Below are 20,108 nucleotides of genomic sequence, written 5' to 3'. Positions count from 1 at the left end.
GAAGTCCTTCCTTTAACAGAAATAAGGCATACATGTCTTCATCTTCACTCTTAGTGGCAGCACAGAACACGCCACTCCTTTTATTTTGAAGGACTCCAGCACCAGAATTGTTTTTTGGTTCCCAGGGAGATTGAGGGGACCTCGATGACATTGCCGTGCTGATGGGTTTGGGATCATTGAGCAGCCATCTATCTCATATTTTGAGAGTTAACCTAAGGGCTAGTCTTGGATAGCTCTGAAAACAGTTCTTGATTTAAAGGAGGCTGAAACCACAGTGCTTTCAACCATAGATTACAGGGTCAAGAAAGACCAACATGTCTTTTTTTTTTTTTTTGGTCTTTTTGCCATTTTCTTGGGCCACCCTCTTGGCATATGGAGGTTCCCAGGCTAGGGGTCGAATTGGAGCTGTAGCCACCAGCCTACACCACAGCCACAGCAATGCGGGATCCGAGCCGCGTCTGCAACCTACACCACAGCTCACGGCAACGCCGGATCGTTAACCCACTGAGCAAGGGCAGGGATCGAACCCGCAACCTCATGGTTCCTCGTCAGAGTCGTTAACCACTGCGCCATGATGGGAACTCCAAGACCAGCATGTCTTTTAAGTGGAGAAACTAAATAAAGTCTTCTCTTTTGAAAGGCATGTACATAGTCCAGTTGACTCAGCTATAATTAGCACAAGCATGAGAACTACCAGTGAGTATTATAATAAACATTTATTAGATTATGGAGGCTGTATTATGTGCTTTACATGATTGTTCCCAATTAATTCTTTGAAAAAAAACCTTAAAATATTGTTATCTGTATTTTATATTAGAAAACTGAAGACCGAAGGGAACGAGACATTTACTGAAGATAATATAGTTAGCAAGTAACTGAAGTTAGACCACATTTTCAAGCCAGGCAGTCTGAATCCCGTCTCTTTCATCTTCCAGACTGGACCACGTAAAGACAGTGACAATCCTGGAAACCGACTTGTGTAAGCGATGCTTGAAGCATCTGAGGAAGACTTAGATTTGGAGACTAAATTTCATTTTCTCAGGGCAGCTTTCTCCAAATAGGAGCTGGATTATGCATTTTTTCTTTATAGCATACGTCAATGTACACTTTTACTCATATGTCAGAAATTATTTGATTAATTACATCTTCCCATTAGATAAACTTAATCTACCTTGGAGCATGCAGATTCTTACTCTAGAGTACATAAAACGTCTAGAAGAATGCCTGGTGCATGGTAGACTGTCAATAGGGTTTTTGTTTTTGTTTTTGACAAAGTAGTGAAATAAAAGAGTAGCCTTAGGAAGGATAATAATGGTTACAAAATTAGAACCCTATGACATTGATGAGGAATTGCTCTTGTTTGATGTGGATTGTGCTCACAGGTATTGACTGAAAGGAAAGAGAAACATTCTCATATTTCAGAGAATGGCTGTCTCCAGAAAGTGTATCTTTTCTGTTACCAGAGTACAAACAACTTCCAGGTAACTGTTTTTCAGGATATCACATTTGGGAGTCAAGCCTTGCGTAATTATTGAACTACATGTGCTTTTTTTAAAAACTTATTTTCCAACTGGATGACAAGACTATATTTCATTCATTTATCTATTGTTTAAAAATCACAGTTATTTCCAGGATAGAAGTAAAAAATATTTATACTTTCTAAAATGGGCATAGACATGTTTACAAAGTCTTGTTGTAATAATAATTTTTGAAATTTCAAGACTACAAAGATTTCAGTAGAATTGGTAGTAAATTCTATTTTATGACTTAACACCTCAAACAAAATAATAATTTCATTAGTAATTAAAACTTGTAATAACATTGTTATATACAATTTATAGCCATAATGACTGTTGCCATGAAGTAACAGATTTGCAGTAGTATGTAAGAGATACATACAGCAATTAATAAAATAAACAAAATTAATCTCTCAATAATAGAATTGAATATGAATAAGGAATTGAAGGAAGGATTTTTTTTAAAATAATTATAGTTTTTTTATGACCACACCTGCAGCCTGTGGAAGTTCCAGGGCCAGGGATTGCATCTGAGCCACAGCTGCGACCCATACTGCAGCTGTGACAATGCTAGATCCTTTAACCCACTACGCTGGACCTGGGATTGAACCTGCACCTCTGCAGAGACCCGAGTGGATGCAGTCGTATTCATAACCCTCTGTGCCACAGCTGGAACTCCTAAATGATTACAGAATTTTTTATCATAGGTATTGCACACTCTAAAATTCTTTTTAGGTGAGGCCAATTGGATGATCTTTATGTTTTATGATCCCTTTAAAAATGAGAATCTTTGAGTTCCAAAGAGTGGACTTCAATAAGGGAGGAATGATGACTCTGACTGCATGTACAGGAATCTCTCGAGGCAAGATGGCTCTTTCTTGTTTCCCCTTTGCTGTCACCACCATCTCAAACCATTGCCCGGTCACTGCTAAAAACCTTCCCTGGTATAACTCCCCTGTAAACCCCAGGGTCTCACCCATGGGGCCCCATTTACTTATCAACCATTCCTTAGTGTCCTAGTATGCACGTAAGGCATTGATCCCAGACAGAGCAAAAAAAGAGACTCAGAAATTGCCTCATGTAATGGGATAAGGGGCATACACAGAATTATCAAACGAGTTTATAATTCCTAAGGGAGTTGAGCTTAAGATGGGTGATGCTTTTATTGTAGCAGAAGGGATTCATGTGACTTTGAATGGCTATTAGCTACTGGCCGGGGACCAAATGGAAATATCTATTCTGTACGAAAAAGCTCCATGTGCAAAGGCCTGCGGGTGTGATAAAACAAGCTTTTGGACATTTCAAAGCACTCAGCTGTGGTTGGAACACGAACTACGTGGTGGAGTGTGTTGGTAAATAGTGCTAGATGGGTGAGCGAAAGCACAAAGAGAAAAAAATCCTAGCAGGAGAGTGCATGCAGAATTAGGGAATTTCAGGGAGTTCCTGCTGGGGCACAGGGAAATGAATCCAGCTAGTATCTATGAGGATACGGGTTTAATGCCTAGCCTTGTTCAGCAGGTCAGGGATCTGGCATTGCTGTGAGCTGTGATGCGGGTTTCAGACTCGACTTGGATCCTGAAGTGCTGTGGCCATGGTGTAGGCTGACAGCTGTAGCTCTGTTTCAACCCCTAGCCTGGAAACTTCCATATGCCCTAAAAAGCAACAACAACAACAAAAAAAGGTTTAGGGGATTTCAGAACAGTGTAATTTGAAAGCCGCTTTCAAATGTGTAAGACAATGGAAAGGGCTTGTGACATTCTTGGGTTAACGACAGTGGGCACTGTTACAACCCTTGGACTAAAGGGACTCGAGGAGAATATGGTTACAAGAGAAAAACTGGAGCCAGACAAGGCTGCTTGCAGAGAGATGTGGCCAGGGTGCAGCAAGCCTGCTGAGAGATAGCGGAAGGAATGCATTCCTGATCTCCTCCAGCCTCCCATTGGTGTTGCCCACTGCCAAGTCCAGCCAGAAGTGAGAGGACAGGGGTCTGCCAGGGTGGCCCAGTGTCCCAGGGCCCAGAACAAGTGGAGCGTGGTGGAGGGTGGACCTGAGGAGGCGAACATAAGATATTCTGCACCACAGGCACTAAGAAATGCATATTTGTATTTGAGTGAATGATTTTCACGTGTTAGAACATGAGGCCAAAATCTAGAGGTTTCACTGGAAGACGGCAATCCTGAAAGTGGGCGGAACAGTTGCAAAGCTATTTTAATAACCCAGGAAAGAAATGAGGAAGGCCTGAATTGGAGTAGAACTGGTGGAAGTGGAGGAGATGGAAGAAATTAAATGGATTGGTAGGAAAAATTGATACTCGTTTTCTAGAATGACTTCATTTCGTTTTCAAATAACTTTTAGGAAGGTAAAGCCTGAATCTCTTCGTCAGTATGATTTCTGCCTCTGTCCCCAATGCATCCTTCCATCCTTCCCTGTTTATTTTACTTGGAATCCCCGGGATGAGGGACCAGCACATCTGGGCTGCCATCCCCTTCTGCTCCATGTACATCCTTGCCCTGGTCGCGAACAGCGCCATCCTCTACATCGTCGCGAGGGAAAGAACTCTGCGCGAGCCAATGTACCTCTTCCTGTGCCTGCTCTCCATCACCGACGTCTTCCTCTGTTCAACCACGCTGCCCAAAATGCTAGCAATCTTCTGGCTCAAGTCCCATGTAATTTCCTACCGTGGCTGCCTCACCCAGATGTTTTTTGTGCATGCAATCTTTGCCACGGAATCAGCTGTTCTGCTGGCCATGGCTTTTGACCGCTATGTGGCCATCTGCCGCCCCCTGCATTACACATCCATCCTCAATGCCGCAGTGATCGGGAAGATGGGTCTGGCATGTGTGATCCGTGGCTCTCTCTTTGTTTTCCCCTTTGTCGTCCTCATCGAACGCTTGCCCTTCTGTGGACACCACATCATCTCCCACACCTACTGTGAGCACATGGGCATTGCCAAGCTGGCCTGTGCCAGCATCAAGCCCAACACCATTTACGGTCTCACGGTGGCCCTTTCGGTCACTGGCATGGATGCGGTCCTCATCGCCACCTCCTACGGCTTGATCCTGCGGGCGGTGCTGCGCCTGCCCTCGAAGGATGCCCAATGCCGAGCGTTTAGCACTTGCGGGGCCCACGTATGTGTGATCCTTGTATTTTATGTACCTGCCTTTTTTTCCTTTTTCACCCACCGCTTTGGCCACCAGGTACCTCCTCATGTCCACATCGTACTGGCAAATCTCTATCTCCTCTTACCCCCTGTCCTCAACCCCCTGGTCTACGGCGTTAACACCAAACAGATCCGCCTGAGGATTATTGGCCTTTTTATGGGGAGGAGGTAGTTTACTCCCTCCTTACCCCACAGACAGAGGGGGAACGTTGTAGCTACTTCTTCTACCTTCTCACGAACCTCTTATCTGTGGATTAGACGTTGCTGTTTCTGCTAATTCTAGCAAGCCAGTACCATGTATTATCTGAGAGTGTTTTAAGTAGTTTGACCCTTAAATCTAAAGAAGGTCTCCCTACAGAGCCTGACTGTGGGCAGAACTGGCACTACGACCAGGATTTAGAATCTGGCCGAGACTCACTACTGTTTCGTCTTTGCAAGATTTCGTGACGGTTTTGCTCTGTCTCATGGATTTTGCAGTGGACTTTGCAATGGACTTTTGACAAACTGTAATACTTTGCTTCCTTTGGACTTCTGGGAAAAGAAAAATGGTCATGTTTGGATTCAGGGGTTGGGAGGAGGCTGGGGTATGAGAGGTGCGGGTACCGAGGGAGACAGTGGCTATGGAAGGAAATGCCCGGGTGAGTGCTGCAGAACGAGCATGAGAAAAAAGTGAAGTCAGAAAGTGGTGCGGGATGGACAGAACTTGAGGCTGCTGACGCTATTTCACCAGGGTACCAACAACAGAGTTTGCACCTCTGTCTATTTAATGCACCTGAATACTTCAGCCAGGGGTAAACTCCCCCCACCCCCCACACATACACACAAGCTCTCACATGCACATGTGCGAAGGAAGGAGGCCCTTTAGGACACGCAAACTGCCAGGCCCTAATCTAGTTCCAGACTTAGCTTTTTTTCACCCTCTCTATCCTCATTCTCCTCCAGGACTGGCAAAGGCTGAACAGCCCCAAGATCCCTAAGGTCAACCAGCCTCATCTCCTGGGAGCCCAGGACAACCTCCAGGGTCAATCTTACACATAACGGTGGTGGCGCCTTGCGTGTGTGTCTGGGGAGAGAGGGAGCAACACAGAGCTACTGCTGGGATCCCTGGGGGTCTTTACTTCAGTTACTTAAAGAGCCACACCTTGGATTCTAGGTGCCTGAACGTGAGGCGTGGAAGATGCAGGGCCATGAGTGTGCTCACCAAGGGCCAAACACGTTTGCTGAGATACACCCACCTTGGTGTGGACACGCTCATACACACACATTTGAAGAAGGGGTGTGGGACTAGCTTTCCATTGGCTCACTGCCTCCCATTCAGGTAAGTGGTTGTAGCTCTAAGTTCACCTTCTGGTCGCCTTGTCTCTGAGCCTCAGGTGCTCAGAACCCCATGGCCTGCTTCATTCTTATTCATCATTATACATTCTCTTAAAAAATGGTCCCCACAGTTCCTAAATCTGCGGTAAGCATGTATTCTTTAATTTTTGGATTAGAATTCTACTCTAAGTTTTTAGGTTCTCTTACTTTATCAATAATTTTTCATTGACCGTATTTGACACTGTGCTTGCTAAGAAGAGCAAGGGATATTTTGTCAATTTTTCTGTGTATTTCTATTTTTGTTTGTCTCAAGGTATTTTTAAATATCCTTTTTGGATGTCTTCATTGACCCATTGTTTTTTATTTTATTTTTTCTTTCTATAGTCTCACCTGCTGCATACGGGCGTTTGTAGACTAGGGGTCAAATCAGAGCTGTGGCTGTGAACTATGCCACGGCGTGTGGAAACGCCAGATCCTTAACCCATTGAGGGAGGCCAGGGATTGAATCTGCATCCTCACAACACTGTGTTGGGTTTTTGACCCACGGAAGCACGACACAAACTCCTATATTTCTGTTTTTGTTCCACGTACTTCAAGTTGCTGTCTTTCAGTGCACATGCATTCAAAAATACAGCAGTGTATTCTTATAAATTTAATGGTGTGTCTTAAAATAGATAATGAATGAAGTATCAGTTAAATATTTCATAAATAAAATTGTAATATAAAACCTTATCATGAAATATATTCTCTCAGAAGTTAATGTTTTTATGCCACATTACTACCACTGCAATACTTAATGTTTTTATGCCATGTTATTACTACTGTAATAATGTTTTTATGCCACGTTATTACAACTGTAATACTCAATGTTTTTATGCCACGTTATCACCACTACACTGCGACAGCACACTACCCTACCGTATGAGGCACATTGCCATGATTTCAGAATCATTTTTGGCATCTCAATATGCCAACTTGTGCATCTCCTCGGAAATTCCCGATTCCCTCTGAGGCGGAGGCTCAGTGGCGTCTCTCTCGCTCTTCCCAGGGGCTTCCCGGGGGGCCAGCATGAGCGGTTGCAACGCCTCCCAGCGCCACCCCTCCGTCTTCCTTCTCCAAGGCGTCCCTGGGATGGAGGACAGGCAGCGCTGGCTCTCCGTCCCCTTCAGTGCCATGTACCTCGTCACCGTCGTCGGGAACTGCGCCATCGTCTTCACCATCTCCGCCGAGCGCTCCCTGCACAAGCCCATGTTCCTGCTGCTGTGCATGCTGGCCCTCACGGACCTGGGCATGTCCACCAGCACCGTGCCCAAGGTGCTGGGCCTCTTCTGGTTTGGCCGGAGCGAGATCAGCTACGGGGGCTGCCTGGCCCAGCTCTTCTTCATCCACTCCATCTCTGCCTTGCAGTCGGCCGTCCTCACGGCCATGGCCTTTGACCGCTACGTGGCCATCTGCGAGCCCCTGCGCTACGCCGCCCTCCTCTCCAACGGTCGCATTGGGCTCATTGGCCTGGCGAGTGTGGGGAGAGCCATGCTGCTGATTCTCCCCATGCCCGTGCTCCTCCAGCACCTGCCCTTCCGCCCCGGACGCGTCATCCCCGCCACCTACTGCGAGCACATGGCAGTGGTGAAGGTGGTCTGTGTGGACACCACGGCCAACAGGGTGTACGGCCTGGCGGTGGCCCTGCTGGTTGCTGGGGGGGACGTCGCAGCCATTGCCTCGTCCTACGTGCTGATCGTCCGGGCCGTCCTGCGGCTCTCTTCCAAGGAAGCCCACCGAAAAGCGGTCCACACCTGCACCGCCCACGTCTCTGTCATGCTGCTCTCTTACACCCCTTCACTGTTTTCATTTCTCAGTCACCGCTTTGGCCGAGGAATTCCACCTCACGTGCACAGCATCCTTGGCAGCCTGTATTTCCTTGTGCCTCCAATGCTCAATCCTATCATTTACGCCGTGAAAACCAAGGAGTTTCGGGACAAATGGACAAAATACGACTGCTGGAGAAAGGAACCCTTAAACATTACCCATGGAAAGACACCTGTGTGAACATCTGGCACTGCTGCTTATGAGCGAACACATGTTAATGGAATACAGTTCTTGGAGGAATTGGCTAGTGGGCAGAATATGCCATATTGGCAAATTATATGCCAAAATTCTTAAACAGAGAGGCTAAGATACAGGAGAATGTCTTGCTCTCATTGTTTCCAAAGCAAGGCTCTCAGGTAATAATAACAATGTATTTTCTCCATACTGATGTAGTAATTGGTAAACTGTATCTGATAATGTACATAAAATACCTTTGGACAACACATACTAAATGCAGGTGACATGAGGTGGGAGATTCCCACATGAAGAGAATATACGGGCAAATTGCAACAATTTGCCTGCCACTTTGCCATCGCAAGGACAACGTGTGTGTAGGTGTGGGTGTGGATTTTGTATTCGTGTATTAGGAGGAAGTTAGATATTAAGACTGTTTGGTGGGCGTATGAAGGTCTGGGAAAGTACAAAATATATTTGGAATCACGAATTTCTCATACCTGCTGTCTTATAATTGGGCTGCAGGACTTATAGAACTACAGGAGACTCTACAGAGAACTGACGCCTTGAAATGGTCCCAAGCCCTCAACTTGTAAACAATTAGAAAATAATTATATAGTAGTTGTATAAATAGATAATTTCTAATAAATTTTCAGGGAGGTGATACCTCTGAGTAGAGGTTCAGGTATTGGGGCAAAAGATTTTGCAGCATTGAAGAATACAAGCCTGGGTTCTCCAGAAACAGGGTCTGAGACAAAAGCTTGCATACTGGCAGTTCCTTTAGAAACGTGGCCACGAAGGATGGGCTCTCGTCAACTGGTGGAGTGAAACAGGAAAGCGGGAAAGAGAGGAAGCTAAGGCAAGGATTTCCTGTGCGCTGCACACCGCCAGTGAAGACAGTTGTCCGGCCCTGCCAGGACCGTGATGAAATACATTCCAGAGCTGTCTTCCCCAGGGAATGAAAGAACTTTACCCAAAGACTCCTGCGGGGATCCTGGTCCTCCCAGCAGGTGTCAACTCTGGGTGTGGATGCAAGACAGCAGAGCTGCTTTCTGGGCTTATCCTGAGCCGTACACTCAGGGCACCACATGGTAAGATGTTTCACACACTAGGCATGACCTGAGGGTGACTGTCTGCTTACACCAGCGTGGAACTGGGTGTGTGAATACAGTGGGTGACCAAAAGAGTTATGAATGGGGACAAGGATTGTCTAATGCAACCATCTACGTGACTGAGGCATCGCAGTAGGCTCTGGACTTTCGTTCAGGTTAGTAGAGGGCTCACAGGTTGAGCCTAACAAATGGAATTATTTTTCTTTTTTCTTTCTTTTTAGGGCCACATGGGCTGCATACGGAAGTTCCTGGGCTAGGGGTCAAATCGGAACCACATCTGCAACCTACACCACGGCTTGTGGCACCACTGGATCCTTAACCCACTGAGAGATGTAGGGATCAAGCCCGCATCCTCATGGATACTATGTCCAGTTCTTAACCCTCTGAGCCACAGTGGGAACTCCTGGAATGACTATTTTAATTTTTTCAACTTTTGGTTAAAATTATCTCATTCAAATAATTTAATTTGCACAATGATAGCTAACTAGAAGATATTCTTTAAAACATACATAAAAGTTGACTTAGAAAGAAAAGAGCAGCTATAGATACGTATAGTTCTCAAATCTTACTTCTTGTTGTGTCTTCTTTTTTACACAGAACCACATAAGAATGCTATTCATTCATCTGTGCTTTCTGTTTTTGTTGTTAAAATACTACATATGCTTTGTAAAGCAATCAAATGTGATAAGACACACACTTAAATGTAAAAGTCTTCCTTCGACTCTTATATGATTCCAGTTCCTAGAAGCAAACCCTCTAAACATGTGTTATGATGCCTACTCTACTGTTTATATATTTGAAATGTAAGTGCCTCTACGAACATCTAGATAGAATTCCTTTTTTTATAAATATGACAAATATTTACTTAACTTTGACCTTGTACGTGCAGCAGGATTTTGTGCTTTGTTTTGTTCATTTTTAATGTGCTTTCTTTCTTTGCTGCCAGTTGTAAATTTCCTTTTTTTTTAAATTAATTTATTTTTTGCCCTTGATGGGATGGGACCAAGCAGCACATTCCTTTGTTTTTATTTGGTATCACCAGTCCCGGAGTTTTCTACTTTGGTTCTCTGGTAAGTAACATTTCTCTGCCCTCCATGCATCCTCCTCCACCACAAATGAGAGAAAAAACAGCCCTGCCTCACATGGAAAATGAGGACCAAGGCAGCTGCTGGTGCCCCACCTTTGTGTGGTCCCTTCCCTGCAGGATTGAGAAAGACCCCCACTGCAGGGCTCCTTTCCCTAACATGCTTCTTCTATTTTTCCTCTGTGGAGAACTCCTCCCCAGATGGTGCTCATGCCCCGTTTGGAGAGAAATAAAGGCACCGCTACACTCCTCTCCTGATTATCGTCCATGCACCTGCAGGAGAGCTGACGTCTCTGTTGGAGGCTTGGTGGTATTCTCTTAGTCATATCCGGTGGTGTCAAGTGCAGTTTCTTAGTTTGTATTTGAAAATAAGAGTTTATTTCCACTTGCGAGATACAAAATTTTATATCATGTGACTGGAAATGCTTTTCCCAAATGAACCTCTCATTAGTTTACCATAGACTTTTAGGCATTTTCAACGTCTCTACTTAAAATGATACTGCTTGGAAGTTCTCTTCTTAAAGCTTTAGTCCCTGTCGCAGTTTTAATAAACCAATACATCTGAGAGTATGATAACATACTCGCCACTTCTCAACTTTAGTTAATCTTAGAAAATAAAATATATTTATCTAGCTACGTGTCTCCTTACATTTTGTCTTATTCCTTTTGAAATATCACCTTCTTGGGTCCTGGAGTCTTACAGGCCAGCAACTCTATCACAGCATTTCAATATTCAGGTCTGTGGTGATGATGCCTGCAGATAGATCTGCATATTCAGATCTTAACATCAGGGTCTGATACTCTGCATGTGTACCACCCACTGAGGGTCTGTTTTGCAGATGGTGAATGCTTCAGCTTTTGACACACATTGCTTTGTTTTTCTTTGTTTCAACTTATAAAGTTCTATGCAAAACTCAATGTGAAAAAAGATATTTTGTTATCATTCTGGGGAGTATTAGGGAGTGCTCAGAGTTTATAGGTCATGTGTTCTATGGAAGCAGCTACAAATTTGATTCGTTTTCAAATATGAGAGAGGACTAAAATTGAGAATATAAGTACTAATTCAAGTAAGTTAATGGCAGAAGAATGGGAGGTACGGTCCCACAGGGAATATACACAACACGACTGACCATAATGAGAGAAAACTTCACCAGCGTTTGGTGGATTTGGATATGAACCGTGATCTGTTGGATATCAGCTGTAAGGCAGCAGAGCTGTCTCAGAGATGGTCTGATTTCATGGAAGGATTTCTGAGCTACAAACCTGGAATTGATCAGATGAAGGTTAAGTCATGGCTGGTAGGTGAGAAATAAAAATGATTTCAATTTGTGTTGTCTCCTCTCACCTCATTATATTGAATGGTTTATCCTTTGCTTAAATATGGTATTAATGGCAAAACCAATTAATTTTGTATTTAACTGTTCTAAAATTTTTATTATCACTCTTTTTTTAATACCACAAAACATCACGACGCCCTTGTCCACTACAGCGTAACCAGACCTTGTTGTTTAGATAAACTGGAGTCCTGAAAACTAGGATCAGGACGTTGAGATCTGGATGGATGGTCCTGCTTGGGGACCACTCTAAATCTGGTGATAGAATATTCTAATGTTGAGCTAATTATTAAGTGAACTTAAGAAAAATGCGTTTTAAGCTAAGATAGACGTCTCTACATGCCTCCCATGGAAAAAATGTATAGGAAAAATTGAACAAAGAATACTTTTGTGTGTGACCTTAAATTGTAGCTTACAAACATATAAATAGGAATGTATTACTACAATTTAAAATTTTGTTCTTTAGTGATATCTCTTAGCAATCATCCCATTAGCATAGACATACCTGTTTCATTCCTTTGCATGACTCTGTCACATTCCTTTCTGTATTTGTCAGCATTTATTTCAGCAGTACCTATTGATGGACAGATGTTTGTTTTTATTGCTTATGGTGTTCCTAGAAATTTAAGGTGGAGAATTTTGCTCCCCTACACAGCATTCACTGTTTTGTAGGGCTGCAGACTATTATCCACTGAAGCATGATCATATTCAAAAGTCTCTATTCCCATTAAAGTGTTAAAGCTGTATCTATGGGCATCCGCCACATAGAGGTAAGTCATATAATACCATCATTACGTAAACACTGGGAAAGGCAAAATGATCCCTTTTCCCCTGAGAACTCTTTTTCAGGGTATATTGCTTTTTGAATGAAGCCCAGTGGGATCCCCTAATAAACTGGTCCTTTTTAAAAAAGTTACTGTCCCTCTTTCTTTGAGAGAGTCATGGTTGCACCCAGGGTTGTTGGATGATGAAACCAGAGTTCAAAGTTTCCCTTACATAGTGTCAGAGCCTTGGTTCCCTGTAGAAAGGCAGCTTATGTGTTGTGTCCCAGGAAAAAGAAGTAAGAGGAGACCAAGGGTAGGCAGGGATCCCCTTCCAGGGTTAAGATCCACTCAGCAAAAAATAAAATGTGTTCTATGAAGCACAAATTAGGCAGATTCAGGCTGTGACTCTGGAGTGACAAGGCACTGGTATCAGAAGATAAGAAGCTGGTAGGAAGACTATAGTACTGCCTTTCCAGGTAAGTTCTGATGCAAATCATTAAAGCTGCCCCTAGATCCCCTCTTTCAATCAGATTGTGTTCCCTAAGTGCCTTCTATCTGTAGTCCATTAATTCTATCTGACTGGCCACTCATTTGCTAGCCACTCAGCACCCTCTACTCTGGGTATCTGAAAGTACTGCCTCAGTCAGAAAGCTGAGCAAGTTGACAGGAGGTGTAGGGGCTGACGGAGCAAAAGATTCGAGAGTCAGATGGTTTTTAAATAATGCAGAAACATTGTTAAATATGACCAAGGAGAGCTGATATACAAATCCTGGCTCATGGTGAGTACTTAATAAATACATCTTAAATGAAGGCAGATTGATTAAAGAAAGAAAACTTAGGTTAATTCTATGCAACAGAACACAGATATGGGCAGCACCATGATGTGAGCAAGTGCAGAAAGTGAGGATAAGACTGAGCTAACTGAGGATAACTCTTGAGTTTGTCAAGAAAAGAAGAAAGAACTATGGAAAGTGTTTTTGGCAAAAGGAGCTGTCAGTCATAGACCTACTTCTAATCCTGTCTCCAGAAGTCCGTGCATTTGTCAGCAAGGTCGCACTGAATTTCTCACTATTCCTTAGTATATCTATGTTTTCTAAGAGCCAGACATTTGCAAACGTTTCAGATTTTTCTACTATGCAACTAAGACTTGGAACCACTCCTCTGGCTCGATGAAGTATAAAAAATGTCAGTGGGGGTAGAGAAAAATGGATGTTTCAGAAGATTACATGTTGTTAGTGTGATGAAAACAGAAGTTGTTTTTTTTTTTCTAAGACCCACATAAGGGTAGGGAGTGGGTCATGTGAAGATATGTAGGGAGATTGAACAGCAAGAGCAAACACTGAAGAAGGAATGAACTTATTGTGCTCAAAGAACTTCATGATAGAGATGAAGAATAAATTAATAGCCCACTGGATGAATGAGAAGTACACTACTCAGGATTAAAGTGGACTCAGTCTACACATGAGGGCCAGGTGGAATGAAAGAAAGATTGCACAAGTCACAAGAAAATCCTCGGGCACTCAAATGCATAAATAAATGCACAGCTTGAGAGTAGGAGACAGTTCTGCACCTGACTCAGCCTATGGATAACCAATGCTGTGGCTGGGCCCACCCTTGTGGTTCTTAGTAGGAATGCAAGATGCCCTCAGCAACAAGCATTAGGAACATCTGCAACGAAAGAAGGTTTATTACTTACAGATCCTATAAATTACATGGCACACTTAGGGCCACCCAGAGAGGTCACAGGGAGAGAGAGAGAGCTCCTTGGCCTTAGGTTCTCCTTTTATTGACATGAAGGGTGGGGGCTAGGATTTTGTGAGATCACTGTTGGTTAATTTGAAGCATAGAATCAGAAAGGTAAAGTGTGGGCAGAGAGACCCAAATGGTCAACTACCAAACACAACCAAGGTCTCTAAAATAAAGGAACCCAGGCTCCCTCTTTGTCTAGTCCTATAGCCTGTAATGTGTTTGTGTGAGTTAACGCTCTTTGAAGAAGATGCCTTGACAATCAAAGGTGAAGGCAGGCATTTGCATCCCAAACAAAGAAAATCTAACAGTCAGGCCTTACCCTACAGAGGCAGCCACCTGATGGTGTCCTAGTTTGGACATTACATCTGTCATATTTTGTCCAACGACCAGAGGGCTCCAGTGTTGAGAAAGAAGACCATAACCAGAGAGTAGATCTCTGAAAGCAGGGGAACATGTAAAAGCAGAGAACCTCACCAGAGATCCCAGCAGCCCGGTACTCTTGCAACAAAAGGGGAGTAAGCATATATCTTTTCTATATAGGAAGCTTCCCAATGAGAAGGTTATGGTTCCTTTATAAGATTCTTACACCCTTTAATTGAGGTTGAAAATCTTTTCTATTCTTACTCAGAACTGCAGGCAAAATGTTTCAAGTATAGAATTGCTGAACTGGGAGCGATGAGAGTAAAGCTCCATTACGACTTCACTTACACGGAAAACAAGCCTGAGGCTCATGAAGAAGTGAATGTGAAAATAACGTAGAAGCTTAGAGATAGAACTGAAGCCGTATTGAAGATCCCATGCTTCCAAAGAGGTATCTTTCCATCTTTCTCTGAGCCCCATCTCAGGTGAGTCCTTAAAAGCCCAACTGGTAGGAAAAAACGACACACCACCATGTCTCACTGGCAGGTATCCAAACTGTCTTTAACAACCACCAACAGCTTCTACGATGCCCTCTTCAACCGCTCCAGCTTTACAACCTTCACTTTGATGGGCATACCTGGCTTAGAGTCACAGCACTTGTGGCTATCTTTTCCTTTCTCCTTCATGTTTTTGGCCACCCTCATTGGAAATGGTGCCATCCTCTTCCTGGTGGCCACAGAGCCCACACTTCACACACCCATGTACCTTCTCCTAGCTCTGCTGATGGCGGCTGACCTCATATCCACTCTGGCTCTGGTGCCTAAACTCCTCTTTCTCTTCTGGTTCAATGATCGGGATATAGCGGCCAATGCCTGTTTCACTCAGAGGTTTTTCATCCATGGAGCATCTGTGGTACGATCAGCCCTACTTGTTGCAATGGCCTTTGACCGATTCGTGGCTGTGTGTGAGCCATTACGCTACAACACCATCATGAGCCATTTCTTAGTTGGACGCCTAGGACTTGTAGCTCTAGCCAAGGGTGTGATTCTCATCCTACCAATGCCTCTGCTGCTTCAAAGGTTGACCTTCTGCCGTATGGCCATGCCTCACACCTACTGTGACCACATGGCTGTGGTGAAACTGGCTTGTGATGACACCAGACCTAACCGTATCTATGGGCTCTTTGTGCTTCTGCTTGTGGTGGGACTTGATTTACTGCTGATTGGCTTCTCCTATGGTCTCATCCTGCAGGCCGTGATACGCCTCAATTCTCGAGATGCCACCTGCAAAGCCCTTAACACCTGCTCAGCCCACCTTTTTGTCATCCTTGTCACTTATGGCCCTGCCCTCTTTTCCTCCCTCACGCACCGCATTGGTCACAATATCCCGCCTCATGCCCACATTCTCCTTGCCAATCTCTACCTTCTCCTGCCTTCAGTGTTCAACCCCATTATCTATGGCATAAAGATGAAAGAAATACAAACCAAGGTGGCCAAATGCCTGTGCAGAGGACCTCCATAGGCTGTAAGTCCTGCCATGATACCTGTGCGTAAGTGAACAATGAGGACAACTGACAACACCTTTGCCCAATCATCCAAGACCGGCTTGTATCTCCAGATGAGCTGTGGAAAGAATAGACCATGAGGGAGTGTGTGCGTGTGTGCTGGCTTATATGAAGAACTGATATGTCTGTACTCTAAAAAGGGGACAGCCTAAGACAGCTCTTTGTACATAGAACCACTCTTCCAGCAAAGGGTCTCCTGATGGTTTTCACACCTGTGTTCACAGTCACCAACCCCATACAAACCTTTCCTGTAAATGATCCAAGGTAACCTTTTCTTTTCTTGGTGGAAAGTTTCTATTTGTTTCATTCTACTTCTCTAACTCTGTTTCTAAATAGCTTATTGTCTAAAGGGACTTGGCATACTTATCTTAGATACCTCTTTAACATGTAGTAACTCTGAATTTTTTTAAATGCAATGGCAATGCAGCATCTTCATAGTATCAATTAGTGATTGTGACGATATGGATGCTTATGGCAAAAACGAAGAAACTTAAAGATGACACGTATAGACTCAGAACTCACGGCTTGTTGTGATACATATACTAGAAGATTTCATTGCAAGGGAAAACATGCATCCAGATGATTATTTCAAAGACTCCTGTGACCAGGGTCCCCATCATAGAAAAGCTTACATATCAGGAAACTCCCTGTTTCTGAAGTGTTATTTATGGGCGACTCAGATCATGGACATACACGAATTTAAATGATAAAGCACTCTCATGTTGAAATAGGCTAAATCATTGTAGTAGATGAAATTTCTACCTAATCATTTAAAAACATGGTTATCATAAGATCAATTACACTATGTAATAATGCAAGTACAAGACTGAATAGTTAGACTGAAATGACCCCTTTCTTCCTTCCTTCCTTCCTTCCTTCCTTCCGTCTTTCTTTCTTTCTTTCTTTCTTTCTTTCTTTCTTTCTTCTTTTCTTTCTTTCTTTCTTTCTCCCTCTCTCTCTCTCTCTCTCTCTCTCTCTCTCTCTCTTAGAGCTAGGGAAGAGGAGAGAGAGAGAGGGTTGGAGAAGTAAGCTTTCGGTCGACGCTGTTTTGGGTTTGGTTTGGGTGCTACTGCCGTTCTCTCTCTTGTTCTCTCTCGTCTTCTTTCCTTTCTTCTTTCTTCTCTTCTCTCTCTCTCGCTATCTCTCTCTCTCTCTTCTCGTATCTCTCTCTCTCTGCTCTCTCTTCTCTCTCTCTCTCTCTCTTCTCTCTCTCTCTGCTCTTCTCTCTCTCTCTCTCTCTCTCTCTCTCTCTCTCTCTCTCTCTCTCTCCCTCCCTCCCTCCCTCCTCCCTCCCTCCCTACCCTCCTCCCTCCCTCCCTGCCCTCCTTCCTTCCTTCCTTCCTTCAAGGAAGAAAGGGGTCATTTCAGTCTAACTATTCAGTCTTGTACTTGCATTATTACATAGTGTAATTGATCTTATGATAACCGTTTTTAAATGATTAGTAGAAATTCATCTACTAAAATGATTTAGCCTATTTCAACATGAGAGTGCTTTATCATTTAAATTCGTGTATGTCCATGATCTGAGTCGCCCATAAATAACACTTCAGAAACAGGGAGTTTCCTGAATGTAAGCTTTTCTATGATGGGGACCCTGGTCACAGGAGTCTTTGAAATAATCATCTGGATGCATGTTTTCCCTTGCAATGAAATCTTCTAGTATATGTATCACAACAAGCCGTGAGTTCTGAGTCTATACGTGTCATCTTTAAGTTTCTTCGTTTTTGCCATAAGCATCCATATCGTCACATCACTAATTGATACTATGAAGATGCTGCATTGCCATTGCATTTAAAAAAATTCAGAGTTACTACATGTAAAGAGGTATCTAAGATAAGTATGCCAAGTCCCTTTAGACAATAAGCTATTTAGAAACAGAGTTAGAGAATTAGAATGAAACAATAGAAACTTTCCACCAAGAAAAGAAAAGGTTACCTTGGATCATTTACAGGAAAGGTTTGTATGGGGTTGGTGACTGTGAACACAGTGTGAAAACCATCAGGAGACCCTTTGCTGGAAGAGTGGTTCTATGTACAAAGAGCTGTCTTAGGCTGTCCCCTTTTAGAGTACAGACATATCAGTTCTTCATATAAGCCAGCACACACGCACACACTCCCTCATGGTCTATTCTTTCCCACAGCCATCTGGAGATACAAGCCGGTCTTGGATGATTGGGCAAAGGTGTTGTCGTTGTCCTCATTGTTCACTTACGCACAGGTATCATGGCAGGACTTACAGCCATGGAGGTCCTCTGCACAGCATTTGGCCACCTTGGTTTGTATTTCTTTCATCTTTATGCCATAGATAATGGGGTTGAACACTGAAGGCGAGAGAAGGTAGAGATTGGCAAGGAGAATTGGGCATGAGGCGGGATATTGTGACCAATGCGGTGGGGTGAGGAGGAAAGAGGGCAGGGCCATAAGTGACAAGGATGACAAAAAGGTGGGCTGAGCAGGTGTTAAGGGCTTTGCAGGTGGCATCTCGAGAATTGAGGCGTATCACGGCCTGCAGGATGAGACCATAGGAGAAGCCAATCAGCAGTAAATCAAGTCCCACCACAAGCAAAACACAAAGAGCCCATAGATACGGTTAGGTCTGGTGTCATCAACAACCAGTTTCACCACAGCCATGTGGTCACAGTAGGTGTGAGGCATGGCCATACGGCAGAAGGTCAACCTTTGAAGCAGCAGAGGCATTGGTAGGATGAGAATCACCCCTTGGCTAGAGCTGCAAGTCCTAGGCGTCCAACTAAGAAATGGCTCATGATGGTGTTGTAGCGTAATGGCTCACACACAGCCACGAATCGGTCAAAGGCCATTGCAACAAGTAGGGCTGATCGTACCACAGAGCTCCATGATGAAAAACTCTGAGTGAAACAGGCATTGGCCGCTATATCCCGATCATTGAACCAGAAGAGAAAGAGGAGTTTAGGCACCAGACCAGAGTGGATATGAGGTCAGCCGCCATCAGCAGAGCTAGGAGAAGGTAAATGGGTGTGTGATGGTGGGCTCTGTGGCCACCAGGAAGAGGATGGCACCATTTCCAATGGGGTGGCCAAAAACATGAAGGAGAAAGGAAAAGATAGCCCAAGTGCTGTGACTCTAAGCCAGGTATGCCCATCAAAGTGAAGGTTGTAAAGCTGGAGGGGTTGAAGAGGGCATCGTAGAAGCTGTTGGTGGTTGTTAAAGACAGTTTGGATACCTGCCAGTGAGACATGGTGGTGTGTCGTTTTTTCCTACCAGTTGGGCTTTTAAGGACTCACCTGAGATGGGGCTCAGAGAAAGATGGAAAGATACCTCTTTGGAAGCATGGGATCTTCAATACGGCTTCAGTTCTATCTCTAAGCTTCTACGTTATTTTCACATTCACTTCTTCATGAGCCTCAGGCTTGTTTTCCGTGTAAGTGAAGTCGTAATGGAGCTTTACTCTCATCGTCCCCAGTTCAGCAATTCTATACTTGAAACATTTTGCCTGCTTTCTGAGTAAGAATAGAAAAGATTTTCAACCTCAATTAAAGGGTGTAAGAATCTTATAAAGGAACCATAACCTTCTCATTGGGAAGCTTCCTATATAGAAAAGATATATGCTTACTCCCCTTTGTGTTGCAAGAGTACCGGGCTGCTGGGATTCTGGTGAGGTTCTCTGCTTTTACATGTTCCCCTGCTTTCAGAGATCTACTCTCTGGTTATGATCTTCTTTCCAACACTGGAGCCCTCTGGTCGTTGGACAAAATATGACAGATGTAATGTCCAAACTAGGACACCATCAGGTGGCTGCCTCTGTAGGGTAAGGCCTGACTGTTAGATTTTCTTTGTTTGGGATGCAAATGCCTGCCTTCACCTTTGATTGTCAAGGCATCTTCTTCAAAGAGCGTTAACTCACACAAACATTACAGGCTATAGGACTAGACAAAGAGAGGCTGGGTTCTTTATTTTAGAGACCTTGGTTGTGTTTGGTAGTTGACCATTTGGGTCTCTCTGCCCACACTTTACTTTCTGATTCTATGCTTCAAATTAACCAACAGTGATCTCACAAAATCCTAGCCCCCACCCTTCATGTCAATAAAAGGAGAACCTAAGGCCAAGGAGCTCTCTCTCTCCCTGTACCTCT

General features: G+C 43.9%; 3 protein-coding genes and 1 pseudogene across 3 annotated transcripts; 3 read left to right on the top strand and 1 right to left on the bottom strand.

The window, feature by feature from the left end:
* The first annotated feature begins 3,901 nt into the window (after positions 1–3,901).
* LOC125110508 (olfactory receptor 52D1-like) lies at positions 3,902–4,849 on the top strand. Its single transcript, XM_047751794.1, has one exon. The coding sequence runs from the start codon at positions 3,902–3,904 to the stop codon at positions 4,847–4,849; it is 948 nt and encodes a 315-aa protein (XP_047607750.1).
* Positions 4,850–7,056: 2,207 nt separating this feature from the next.
* On the top strand, positions 7,057–8,037 carry LOC125110903 (putative olfactory receptor 52P1). The gene has a single exon (XM_047752572.1). It carries the CDS (start codon positions 7,060–7,062, stop codon positions 8,035–8,037), a length of 978 nt encoding a protein of 325 aa, XP_047608528.1. The 5' UTR covers positions 7,057–7,059.
* Positions 8,038–14,965: 6,928 nt separating this feature from the next.
* Positions 14,966–15,955, top strand: LOC125110703 (putative olfactory receptor 52P1). Its single transcript, XM_047752179.1, has one exon. It carries the CDS (start codon positions 14,966–14,968, stop codon positions 15,953–15,955), a length of 990 nt encoding a protein of 329 aa, XP_047608135.1.
* Positions 15,956–18,205: 2,250 nt separating this feature from the next.
* LOC125111389 (putative olfactory receptor 52P1) lies at positions 18,206–19,214 on the bottom strand (annotated as a pseudogene).
* Between the last annotated feature and the right edge of the window lie 894 nt (positions 19,215–20,108).

The sequence above is a fragment of the Phacochoerus africanus genome, chromosome 11, assembly GCF_016906955.1.
Source record: "Phacochoerus africanus isolate WHEZ1 chromosome 11, ROS_Pafr_v1, whole genome shotgun sequence".
In the NCBI taxonomy this organism is placed as follows: Eukaryota; Metazoa; Chordata; class Mammalia; order Artiodactyla; family Suidae; genus Phacochoerus; species Phacochoerus africanus.
This window is presented reverse-complemented; position numbering and strand designations above follow the sequence as displayed.